This window comes from Cydia strobilella, chromosome 14 (genome assembly GCF_947568885.1).
Source record: "Cydia strobilella chromosome 14, ilCydStro3.1, whole genome shotgun sequence".
In the NCBI taxonomy this organism is placed as follows: domain Eukaryota; kingdom Metazoa; phylum Arthropoda; class Insecta; order Lepidoptera; family Tortricidae; genus Cydia; species Cydia strobilella.
The window spans coordinates 15,093,787-15,105,790 of record NC_086054.1 but is presented as its reverse complement, the minus strand read 5'-3'; the positions used below and the strand labels follow the sequence as shown (position 1 = coordinate 15,105,790).

Sequence of the window (12,004 nt, the reverse complement as noted above, 5' to 3'; positions counted from 1 at the left end):
TTTTTTTTAATGAATTTATTCATATAATACAGTTACACAGTTACACATAAATGCGCCAAACTGGAGTAACCAGTTTGTTGGCGCGCCGCGCTCAATTCTTACTTAATTAAATGTTTACATTTGTGACTTATTATATAGATATACCTCATGTCATTGTATGTGCAAAGTTTCATTACAATCCAATACGTAGTTTTAAAATGAGAGCGGAACTACGTTTGTATGGGAAGGTGCAATTCGTCCAAGCTTGCCGGGGACTCTTAAGTAATTTCCACATTATTTTCTAATATTGCTTGAAAAAGCGTCTAATATAAGTCTACAACGATTTTGATAGCACACGCAGTGCAAGTGTTATTTTAAACGTCAAACTTCTATAAAATTATTACGTATAAATAGCACGTGCACTGCTAACAACTATGGATTTATGTCCGAAATAAAATTCTTTTATTTATTTTTATTTTTTACTGCGTGTGCTGTCGAAATCGTTGCATACTTGTCTTGTTTTAACTCTAAATCTTTTTAATTTATGCCCGAATTTTCCACAAACACGTTTGGCTGCGCATTATGTGTTCTAGGTGCGTAACCAACGTGCAATCGTTAACGCTCCGTAGCACACAAAACGCAACTGTCACTGTCGCACTAGTGTGGAAGAGATGACTACGATACGCTACGGAGCGTTAACGATTGGCATGTTGGCTACGCGCTCTGATATAAACTTGGGTCAAATAATGCTAATGTTTCGCTTTCAATAAAAATTCCATAAAAACATTAATAACCTGTTGTTTTACTTAAGTATTTTGATCGCACTTGTGATACCCCTGGAGTTGCAAGTATCTATAGGCCAGTAGGCTACACAACCGCTCACCGGCACTATAGTTATGTGTTTTTATCAGATAGAGGTATAAAAAAATCACGCGATAGTTACCAAGTTATAGTTTGTCAAAGGACTGTCTCATTTCAAACATAGACAGAGACCAAAAAAAAGATGACTATAGTTTTTTTGGTTCTTATTTATTGCCAATTTGGTTTGACTAACTATGTAAACAATATTAATTTAAAACATTATCAGTACGTAAGCCAAGATAATAATCAAAACATTAAGACCTCTCAAAAGTCTCAAAGATTTTTAGCATTTGGACTTGAACTTTACTATACATGGATATAACAAGTCTGGCGAATTGTCAGCACAAATTTTACTACACGGATTTTATTAGCAACAATGTTCAAATTTGCCACCTTTTTCTACAAAAAAAATGGTTTATCAAACTATAGGTATCGGTACCTAAGGTAGCATAAATTTGTCTCACAACCAGTTTCGAGGAATATTATAACTATTACAATTTCATTGCAATGTTCCGTCACTATTTTTTGGCCAGAAATTGTCACTTTCTAAAGCAGTTATTAAAAGTTGTTTTTTTTGTCACGCTGTACCATAATATCGGATTTTCACATTTTTTTCCCTGGCAACCCTAATCTAATGTCATGAATGTCCAGAATGTCACTAGTCACTAATGTCAGTTGTCTTGTCAGTTCTATATATTCTAAATGTAGTAAATGTGTCATTCATGTGTCATTCGTGCTTATTGTAATGTTTATTATTATGGATAGTGTAATTTGAAAAAGAAAAAATGTGCTTGTAAACATGTCTTCTAACAAATTACCGCCTTATGTGCTGTTAGAGCTTCCTCCCGTGACCGATCAGATCAATTTTCCGTTAAAAAGTGCTCAACGAATTAAGGTTGGTCTATTAGTGATTTGGATTTGGCAAAGGTTCAATTTGAAGCCCTATAAGATCCCGTCTGTTTGATGTCATTGCTCTTTGTTTTCGATCATTTTATCGTATTAGATTTTAGAAAAGAACCTAATACGTAATTCGGTCGTAAAAATGAACTCATAGTAAATTCCATAATTAATAACATTGAGTTAATTTATTTTGTGTGCGAAGCCGCTTGTAAAGAGATGAAAAAATACTAAACTGAAATTACGCATGTGGGTTCAGACCCAGAATTTGTGGTTTCACAGAAGTTAATACAATGAAAGTGATAAATGGGTGGATCAACTAAATATTTCTTATTGTTATTCTGTTCCGTTAGCCAGGGGATGTCCTACTAACGTTTGGTAGATGTTCCATTATGAAAAGGATATAACTACTACAAAAATCCATGGTTGATCACTTTAAAGGCCGAAACACAGTTTATAGTGACCTCGAAGAATGTAACCATGCCAATAAGCGACAAAAATATTGATGCACCCATATATGGAGTTATTTCTGTACTCCTGTTTTGGGGGGGGGGGGGGGGGGGGCTGATAGGGGGATGTGGTCTTCAGTACTTCGTTTATTGATAATAGATCTTAATAAAAACACACTCTACTGTGGGTGCCCACGTATTACGACAAGGGCATGTCGGAAATGTCATGCTGTTTGAGAACCCGGTTAACATGCCACAACTGTAAAACAGAAACTATTTTGACATTACTAAGCACACATATACAGTTTGGCGAAATTTTTGTAACTGTTAATGTAGGTATGGTTTCTTTATATAACGATAAATTAAAAAAAAAACATTTGGTGCTTACTACTACTTTTTAATTCATAGTTTGGTAACTATTTTACAATAAACAATGTTGTATTTTGTAATATACATGAAATCATACCGGCACCGGCGGCACCCAAACACTGGGGTGTGGTTATTAATATTAATTTCAGTACACATACTTATATTGACCGGGATATAGACCGTGATTACCTTTTGTATTGTTTATGAGCTCCCACCCACCCGCTATCTTCAGTCACCCGTGAACAAGATGCATGTAACTGTGTCGGAATTTCGGGAGCTCATAAACAATACAAAATGTAATCACGTTCTATATCCCGGTCAACATAAGTCTAGTGAAACTAACCGTGAATCATTCAAAACTCTTTCAGTACACATGCTTTGATGCATCCAAGTCGCTGATAGCCTTTGGAGCCACCAGCGGAGGAATCTACATCTTCAATAGGACTCCGTGTGAATTTGTGCAGCTCGTTCCAAATAAGGTAATTGTACATACATACATATAATCACGCCTATTTTCCGGAGGGGTAGGCAGAGACTACGGATTTCCACTTGCTATGATCCTGACATACCTCTTTCGCTTCCTAAGGTAATTGTTTTGAGTATTTTATTTTATTTGTATTTATTTTATCCTCTAGGGTCCCAATGTCCTAACACAAGTACTAATTACCTACAATGAACTGTAGACCATTATTAAATGGAACAGTTGCTTTTGCTTTATTTTGTTCCATTTGAAAACAACACAAATTCATTTTCTATTGAGTATAAGTCGAGTGAGTGAGGTAAAGTAAAATTTATTTTTAAATTCAGTCACATTTACATCGATTTAGTGGATCACACTAGGCTAAGCCTGTCCTATGATGCCACGTTAGCGCATTATTTTAATAGCAATTTTTAAACTATCGTGACACATATTAACTTAACTAGCTTAGCGGTTTAAACCGCATATTTTTAGTCACTCGCGCGACATGTTTGTTTGTTTGTATGATGTGTGCTTGAAAATGGAGACCTAGGCTCTCTGAAATTTCGAAAAAAATCATGCCGCGCTAGTTACTAAAAATACGTGAGTGAAACCGCTAAGTTAGTTAAGCGATTTTTACATATATTTTTACCTAAAGGACAAATTTATATTTTATAATACATATATTTTAAACTTAATAGAGCTATTGCATTTGTTGGAAAGATAGCATAGACCTAAATTAAAGATGGTCTTAGAAGACCTTCCCTCAATTTCAAATAAATGAAGGTTGGCGTTTACAGATTTTGGAAAAAATATACAGGGTGTGAGAAAAAGGGCATTTTTGGGAAACTATTTTTTTTTATGCCAATCGATACCATTCCTATCCAGGATCAAAAGCTTGTATGGGACCAAAAAAAAAATAAGTTGAGGAAAACCTTTCCCATACAAAATGGAAACGTATTTTTCACATGCAATTTTTTTATACCAATCGATTCCATTCCTATCCAGTATCAATAGGTTCCTAGGGGTCAACTTAAGGTTATGTACTAAAAAGCTACAAATTAAAAAAAAATTGTTTTTATACATCTATGGAGAAAACGTGAAATTTTATTCCTATTACCTGGCCTTTCTGTATATATTTGATTCTGACTGTACAATAACATTTCAGGATGGTGCTATCACGCGCGTAGCTATATCTAAAGACGAAAAACACATAGCATGTGCGAACGGGAGAGGTATTGTGACCGTCACCGACTGCGACCAGGCCTGCGCTCATACTGTTACTTCCAAGGTAAAAATATAATGTAATTCAATAGTTTATTCCAATTTCACAATCATCATGTTTAACAATAAAATTATAGAAGACAAAAATAACCATCCTATAACATCATATTTTTGTCTCTATTCCCTTTTTATTTTATACATAAATACATACGTAACACAATATAATAATACACATAATTTTTAGGACTAGACACTCAGAGACCATATGTCTTGAATTGTGGATATCTACTTTGAAATCTGGCCTGTTAAGGTGTGTGTAGACAGTTTTATGCAGCAGACCGGCTAGTATGAGTTGCGTTCTCGCGCGCTTCCATACATCTACGCGACTTCAAGTATGGACTCGGCCGCGAGAACGCAACTCATAATAGACGGTTTGAACTAGCACTGAATTGAAATAAAACTATGAAAACGGATTATACCGCGTATATTGAATTTATAATACATCCCGACGTTTCGAACGGGTGACTGACCCGTTGACCACGAACGCTGTAAAGAGTTCGAAACGTCGGGATGTATTATAAATTCAATATACGCGATATAATCCGTTTTCATAGTTTTATTTCATGAGTAACTATCGCGGTAACCGAAGACAATATTAGCACTGAATTATCAAATTGTTGATGTCCAGAGTTCATAATGCATTGGCATTTCTTCATTAATAACTGATAAAATATCCCACACCTGGAGTAGGAAGGATGGTGATGATGGTGTATTCCTGTTATCCTCATTAGGGACATAGGGCTCGCAGAAGAATCCTCCATTTATCACGATCTTGAGCGGCTACTTCCAGCTCTTTCCAATCGAGTCCAGTTGAGCCAGCCTCTTTTTCAACTGAACGCCTCCATGTAGGAAGTAGGAAGGATGGTAGTCCTACATTTATTTAAAGACTATTCCTTGAAGCACAGAGCATAGTACATAAAACACCAAAGGATTAATAGTGTCTTGGCCAGGTTAAAGTTTTAAACTCTTATTTGTAAGTACTTATTTTAGGAGCATGCCGGCAACGAGGTCACCGCCATGGCTTGGAGCGGTAACCTGCTGTTCACCGGAGACGACGTGGGCCGGATATCCGTCTTACACTTACACAGTTTTATTGTAAGTATCTTATAACACACTATATTAACTTCACAAGTGAACTCTTCACTTGTAACCACAAATTTGAAACAGACGGTCGCTAAGACAAAAGTGTGAATTCATAAAATGCCGATTACCACGAGTTTACGCGCGACACGCACACATTCACAGGTCGACGCTGAGCGGCCAATATCTCAAACTCGATAATCAAATAAATAAAAAGTCATTTATTGTTGCAAAAAACAGAAAACTTCAAAAAACAGCAATGGTCAAAGAAAAATAACGCACAATAAGCACAATAATGTTTACGTACAAAAAAGGGTTGTTGGCTGTACCTATTGAAATAATTAGAAAATAGTTATTTGTGCAACAAGAGAGGAAAGTTGGTTTTTCTTGCGAGTGTTTATTTTGAGTCCCGAGAAAGCGGAAGACCGTACCGTACCGTACCGTATGAAGTTCATGGCCTTCACTAAATTAAAAAGCTACATTGTTTCACTCCCAGGAGTGAGGAAAGTCGCACTTTCCTCACTCCAGGGAGTGACGAAAGTAGGCTTGTTCAAGCTGCTGAGGTGAAAAATATTTTACATCACGCATCAATAGCAATAAAAGAAAACTAGCTGTGTAGGTATTTTTGGCACACTTTCTATTTATTTAACCGATAAGTACGTGTGCCTGTGAAAATTTCTTGTCATGAATTCACAGATTTGTCTTAGCGACCCTGTCAACTCTGTGCTTGTAACAAAAGCAAGTTACTTAGTAACAATTTTATTTCAACCTATTTCTAATCGTATAGCCGTATTGATATGAAACTTTAAACTACAATACAATACTTTGGTTCCATTGCGGCCCGACCTTGCAGAGTCCCAAGGGTTCCGTATCATCACATTGATTCCGTTTGTCGTCCTTCGAGTACGGAACCCTAATAACACTAATTTTACTCTAAACTGATATAAAGTACAATTTCCATGTTAAAATACTTTTACATTCGCTGCGCAGTATGATACCTACATAGGTACTAGATAGAACCGTGGCGTGATACTGTTTGTCATAATCATAATAGTGTATAATTTCATGCCATCTGCATACATTATCATGTCAATAACTGGCTGTAAATTGCATTTAATGTCCACAACGCATTTGTAATTTAATAGCATTTAGTTTTGCATTGACAATATAGTCATAACATAATTATGGCACCTGTTTAGGTATTTACCTTCAATTTACTGAATAATATGGGGCATTTTCTATAAAAAGGGACCTTATTGTCGATGGCGCTTACGCTGCACAGCGTCGGGCGTCATTGTATTTATTTCGGAGCATCGTTTATAATGGCGTAAGCGCCATCGACTGTAAAGTCCCTTTTTCTAGAAAATACCACATATTCGTTTTATTCTTTTACGTAAAAGTAATATTAGATCCCGTTAAATTTTGGTAAGCTAGGGAAATAGAGAAATGTTGTTTATTATCTTAAATTACTAAATGTATTCTATTATATATAGCACTATTCACGTTTCAGGCGAAAACGATGTTCCAAAGTTCATCACAGACCATAATGAGCTTAGACTCCCGAATATGCCAGCTAGACATGCGGGACTGCATGCTGCTCGTATCGACACTCACCAGATGCTATGTCTGCAATACAACCCAAGAACAATACAGGCAGATCGGACAGAAACTAAGAGATGGGGAATTCGGAGCATGTTTTGTAACTAAAGATAATGTTGAAAATTCCACAGAAAACGCCAAAGATGTAAAGGAAGTAAAAAAGTATAATATTGTTGATGATGATGCTGGATTTGCCGTTGGAGAGAAATTAGCGAATACTCTCATATATTGCGCTAGACCGTCTTCTAGGTTATGGGAGGCTACCGTCGATGGTACAGTTAGGAGAACACATCAGTTTAAACACTGTTTAGCTGAAAATTACAAAGTAGTCACTTTAGAATCATATAACAATGAAAATTTGTGTATAGATAAAGATACAAGCGAAGCTGAAGGTCAGTCGGTTAATTTTTCCAAAATTTTTAATATAAAGAGTGCCATATTTAGTTTCAAAAAAGATGCTTTATATTTTTTAAATGTCGATGACGTTGAAGATACTATGTGGTTTAATACATATAAAGATATAGTTGATTGTAAAATATATAATAACGAGCTGTATATATGGCTAAGCAACGGTGCTTTGTTGAATTTGAAATATTTGAAAATTGATAAGTTTCTATTAAAGTGCTATGTAGATGAAAAATATGCTCTCTGTGCTGAAATATGTGCCTTGTTTAGCGATTACTTGCTTTCAAGTAACTTATCGTCAAAACTGCACATTTTAGTTGGTCTTAGAGAGAAACTTGAGCCAGATGCGATCAAAAATATAGAAAAGGTTTTAGATAAAATTGACAGTTTAAAAGATGCAACTCAAATGAAATCTGGCATTTTCGTTGTTGACAACACTTATCATGCTCAGACATGTCTGTCAGATGATGAAAGTAAATCTAATGAAGAAAATAAATTTGGAAATCTGACACCCGAAGCATTACAAGCTTTCAAAGATTTAGGAGTCACAGTGACTGACAAACTTAATTCTAGCAAAAAGAAATTGAAAGAGAAATGGGAAGGCTTCGAAGACAAAATGAAACATTTCAGTATTGAGAAGCAAAGTATACAAGAGGTACAATTGCCAGAAAGGAGACCTCGGCACGAAGATCCTAGCGAATATATTCCTATAGAAGTAGATAACGATATTATTTACAAAGAGTCTAGTCCAAAGGCCATAGATATAGACAATAAAATAGAAAATCTAGATGACAAAGTGTGTAAATCGCTGTATCAATATTTTAGACTAAGTTTAGTTAGTAAAGAAGAACAATCGAATTTAATATCAATAGTAGAAAACTATTCCTGTGATATTAGTGGAATCCATCGACTTATGTTATTGCTGGAAAATTATTGCATATCCGTAGGAGCTAAGGAAGAATCAAAATATGCACCTTATAATATATTCCTAACTTATTTAAACTTATCATCGAAGAAAGCTGAATATATAGATGCGATATTAAAAGATGAAACATTATATAAATACTTTGTTGACTCATGTATAACAGTGAATTTAAAAACTCGAAAAGTCTCAGAAATGGGGTGTGAATGTGGTTTTCCTTTACCGTATTCGAAAACAGATGAAAAACCAATGTTTTCAGCATTAATAGATGAATTTATAGAAAAGCAATGGGCGAGTCAAACAAGAGATCAATGCTACGACATTTGCAAGAAAATGCCTTATTTATGGAGAAAGATTTTATACCTACAAAGGAACGAAGACCTTTTGAACGTTTTACGGATATTACTTCAAATGTTAGATGAAAACTTACTCCACTCATATCTCCCCCAATTCACATTAGACACATGGGATCGTACTATACAATTGTACGTGACTCTTCATGCAAATTTATGTTTGAATTGTAATAAAAAGTTCGACAATATCAACGTAAAAGATACGTTAGACTGGGATGATTTAGGAGCGATGATAATCAAGTCAGTGGGTGGAAGGAACGCTATAAAGCTGATGGAGAGACATTCATTATTGATCGCGCCGGGCGAGATCAGTATGAAATTCTATCATACTTGTTTGATGGTGTCGTTGTATGAGAAGTATGACAGCACGATAGTGACGCAGATAACTGAGGTGTTGTACAACACTTATGAATATGAGGATGTGAGAAATGAGGTAAGTTTTATTGTAACTAAAATATTTGATATAAAACGCCAAAATATTTTATCAATAGAAAAAGGCGGCGCGTTTGAAAAATTTAAGCGCAATACGTCGATCATCCATACAAATTATGAATTTGCTCTGAAAATGGGTCGCTGTTGTTCTATTAAGTGTTACGTTTCTGCTCTAGGGCATTTTATTTTCCATATAGGTACGTTTTATTACACTTTTTTACGATAAAATTAGGTTTTGATTGGATTTGTTGTACAATTTCTATTCTGATATTTAAATCCCCATTCCATAAGATATCCATAGTAAACTTATAAATAAATTACAAAACAAGATTAGTATACAAAGGTAAATCAAAATAAATTAAATTATTTTTAGTGTAAACATTTTTAAATCACATATAATACACAATTAAAAATAGCTACATATAAAATACTAATTAAATTAAATGATTCCTTACAATACTATCACTATCATTACTTCTGACAGTGGGCATATAAATGCAGCATAATATATAATTTATAAATTAGGACTTGTCCAACTTTCATAGTAAATTCCACCCATCTTTTCACACCTTTAAGGAATTCTGCGATAATAACTACCATGTACCTACCACCCACCATGTAACTACCATCTCCATACCAAATTTCATCTAACTCTGTTATAATATTACTAGAGACTCATTAATTATTGTGAAGAACTAACGTATTGTCAATTCCATTTCAGATCTGTCAAATTCTACGCACAACTGTCAACGGGGACATCAAACACACAGCACTGCCCATCATCATAGCAGCCAAATCCCAACACTGGGGACTCAAACCTGCAAACATCACTGACCCACTGTCAATAATTATTGACAATATTCCCACACTCAGTAACGGGGCTACGGACTGTGCGTTATGTGGACTGCCGTTGCAGAATGAGTTTCTAATTAAAGATGGCGGACTTTGGGTGTTTCGGTGTGGCCATATTTTTCATGGGGCTTGTTTAGATGTTAATAAAGTTAAATTGTGCCCCGATTGTTTGCCGATGGCTAAGTAAGATTTGTATATTATTGTAAATTGTATGAACATAATGAACAACACAATGCAAAATGCAATGCTAGATGCTAGAATGATAATCATAAAATCAACCTTTCAAATATATGGCCTCATACTGACAATATTGTGCCCCGATTGTTTCCGATGCCAAAGTAAAATCAAATTGTAAATTGGACGTAATTAAGGGAATATGAACCAATCCATAAAAAATGTCCATAATATGTTTACTTTCTGTCAAATAGAAAGTTATTTATTTAACTGGCATTTTTTCAAGACGAATCCTTTTCGTTAACCTTTTAAAGCGCAAAAAATATCCGAGGAAGTGAATTCAAGCCTCTACGTCGCTCGATTGTCCTAATGATTCTAGTTAGGAAAAAGAGGGTCAAAATTTTTGAGAATTCTAATTTACATTGCGAATTAAAGCGTTAAACTAAGTCCAATTGTGAATACATAGAACGGTAACGTTAAAATAAACCCTGCAATCATTACTGACACCACACTATCAATAATTATTGACAATACTTTTGCACTTAACCTTTTCGACGCCGTGTCAAACACAAAAGCTGTCATCCAAACGCCACGTCACCGGTGTCAAAACTGAAATTGAACTTTATGCACTAGCATGTAGGTCTATCTTGCTCTGTGGTCTATGACCGATTAATCGGTATTTGGCGTTGAACCTACGGTGCGTATATATCGGTCATTGGCGTCCAAAAGCTTAACAATGGGGCTACAGGCGCCCACTGTGGGTTACCATTGCAGAATGAATTTTTGATCAAAGATGGCGGAATTTGGGTGTTTCGATGTGGCCATATTTTTCATGGGGCTTGTTTAGATGTTAATAAAATTAAATTGTGCCCTGCTTGTTTGCCGATGGTTAAGTAAATATGTAGTTATGTACATTGTATACAATATAGTTCAATACTTGACTCGGAAAAAAAATTGGCTATTGTCTAAGGTCGCGTAAAAGACTATGCAAAGAACAAATATTATACGTAAAGTTTGAAATATTTTGTAAATACCTAAACTAACTGACACTGCTTTCAATAAAAAAATCTTAATAGCACTTTAAATTTTCCGCCGCCTGCAGTGAGTGTCCATGCAAATAAAATGTGACGTTCTTGCGGAAAAGTGACATTATTGCAATAGGTGCAAAACGGCTGAATAATAAGTATCTATAGTACTTAACTACTTCGTATTCGGCCAAATACCGAATTTAAAAAAAAATGGCCGTATAGTTTCCAAATATTCTTGGCATATCTAATATTGACTGTGGTTATGATGCTTTACCTTCAATTCGGCAATTTTTTTTAGGTAATTAATTATCTACGTAATTTTTATGTCACGTGGTAAAACCGGTCGGTATTCGCTCCGTGCATGACTGTGGCGCCGCCCTAGTGTGTGTGAGATATACTGCTAATTTGACAGTTGAGAGCTGCCAAATATTATGATGATGTCATCCTACAAAAGTTCATATTTCCACCACGTCGTGCGTTGGCGTCGCTTATATTTCCGACACCACCAACTTCGCACATAGCCAATATTATGCTCGTGCAATAGTTTTGACGTAATAAGATATCTCGCATATAAAGTTTGTGTTATATTTAGCCCTAGAAAAAATATTTAACTTTCTAATTAATTTTCAACTAATCTCATTAATTTAGTAGATAATGGATTAATGGCTAAACCAAAAAATATATCCTTTTGCCGAGTACTTATGATAATCAATCAAGCACATATAGCTTAATTTGAAATATATTATCAATTGTAAATTACTTAAATAATATATTTTTGTAAATTGCCATATTGCTCTCATTCAAATTATTCTGATATTATTGTATTATTATATAGTTCGTATGTGAATAAATATTATATGTAC

At 34.9% G+C, this 12,004-nt stretch overlaps 1 protein-coding gene across 1 annotated transcript; it reads left to right on the top strand.

Annotated features, from left to right (window-relative positions):
• Positions 1-1,536: 1,536 nt before the first annotated feature.
• LOC134747234 (BLOC-2 complex member HPS5 homolog) lies at positions 1,537-11,995 on the top strand. Its single transcript, XM_063681839.1, has 6 exons — positions 1,537-1,735; positions 2,924-3,034; positions 4,181-4,303; positions 5,287-5,391; positions 6,887-9,088; positions 9,809-11,995. Exons 1-6 carry the CDS (start codon positions 1,640-1,642, stop codon positions 10,124-10,126), a joined length of 2,955 nt encoding a protein of 984 aa, XP_063537909.1. The 5' UTR covers positions 1,537-1,639; the 3' UTR covers positions 10,127-11,995.
• The last annotated feature ends 9 nt before the right edge of the window (positions 11,996-12,004 follow it).

Coding starts and splice junctions, on each gene's coding strand:
- LOC134747234 (XM_063681839.1), top strand. CDS start 1,640: ATGTCTTCTAACAAATTACCGCCTTATGTGCTGTTAGAGCTTCCTCCC. Junction 3,035..4,180: donor TGCAGCTCGTTCCAAATAAG/GTAATTGTACAT, acceptor ATAACATTTCAG/GATGGTGCTATCACGCGCGT. Junction 5,392..6,886: donor TACACTTACACAGTTTTATT/GTAAGTATCTTA, acceptor TTCACGTTTCAG/GCGAAAACGATGTTCCAAAG.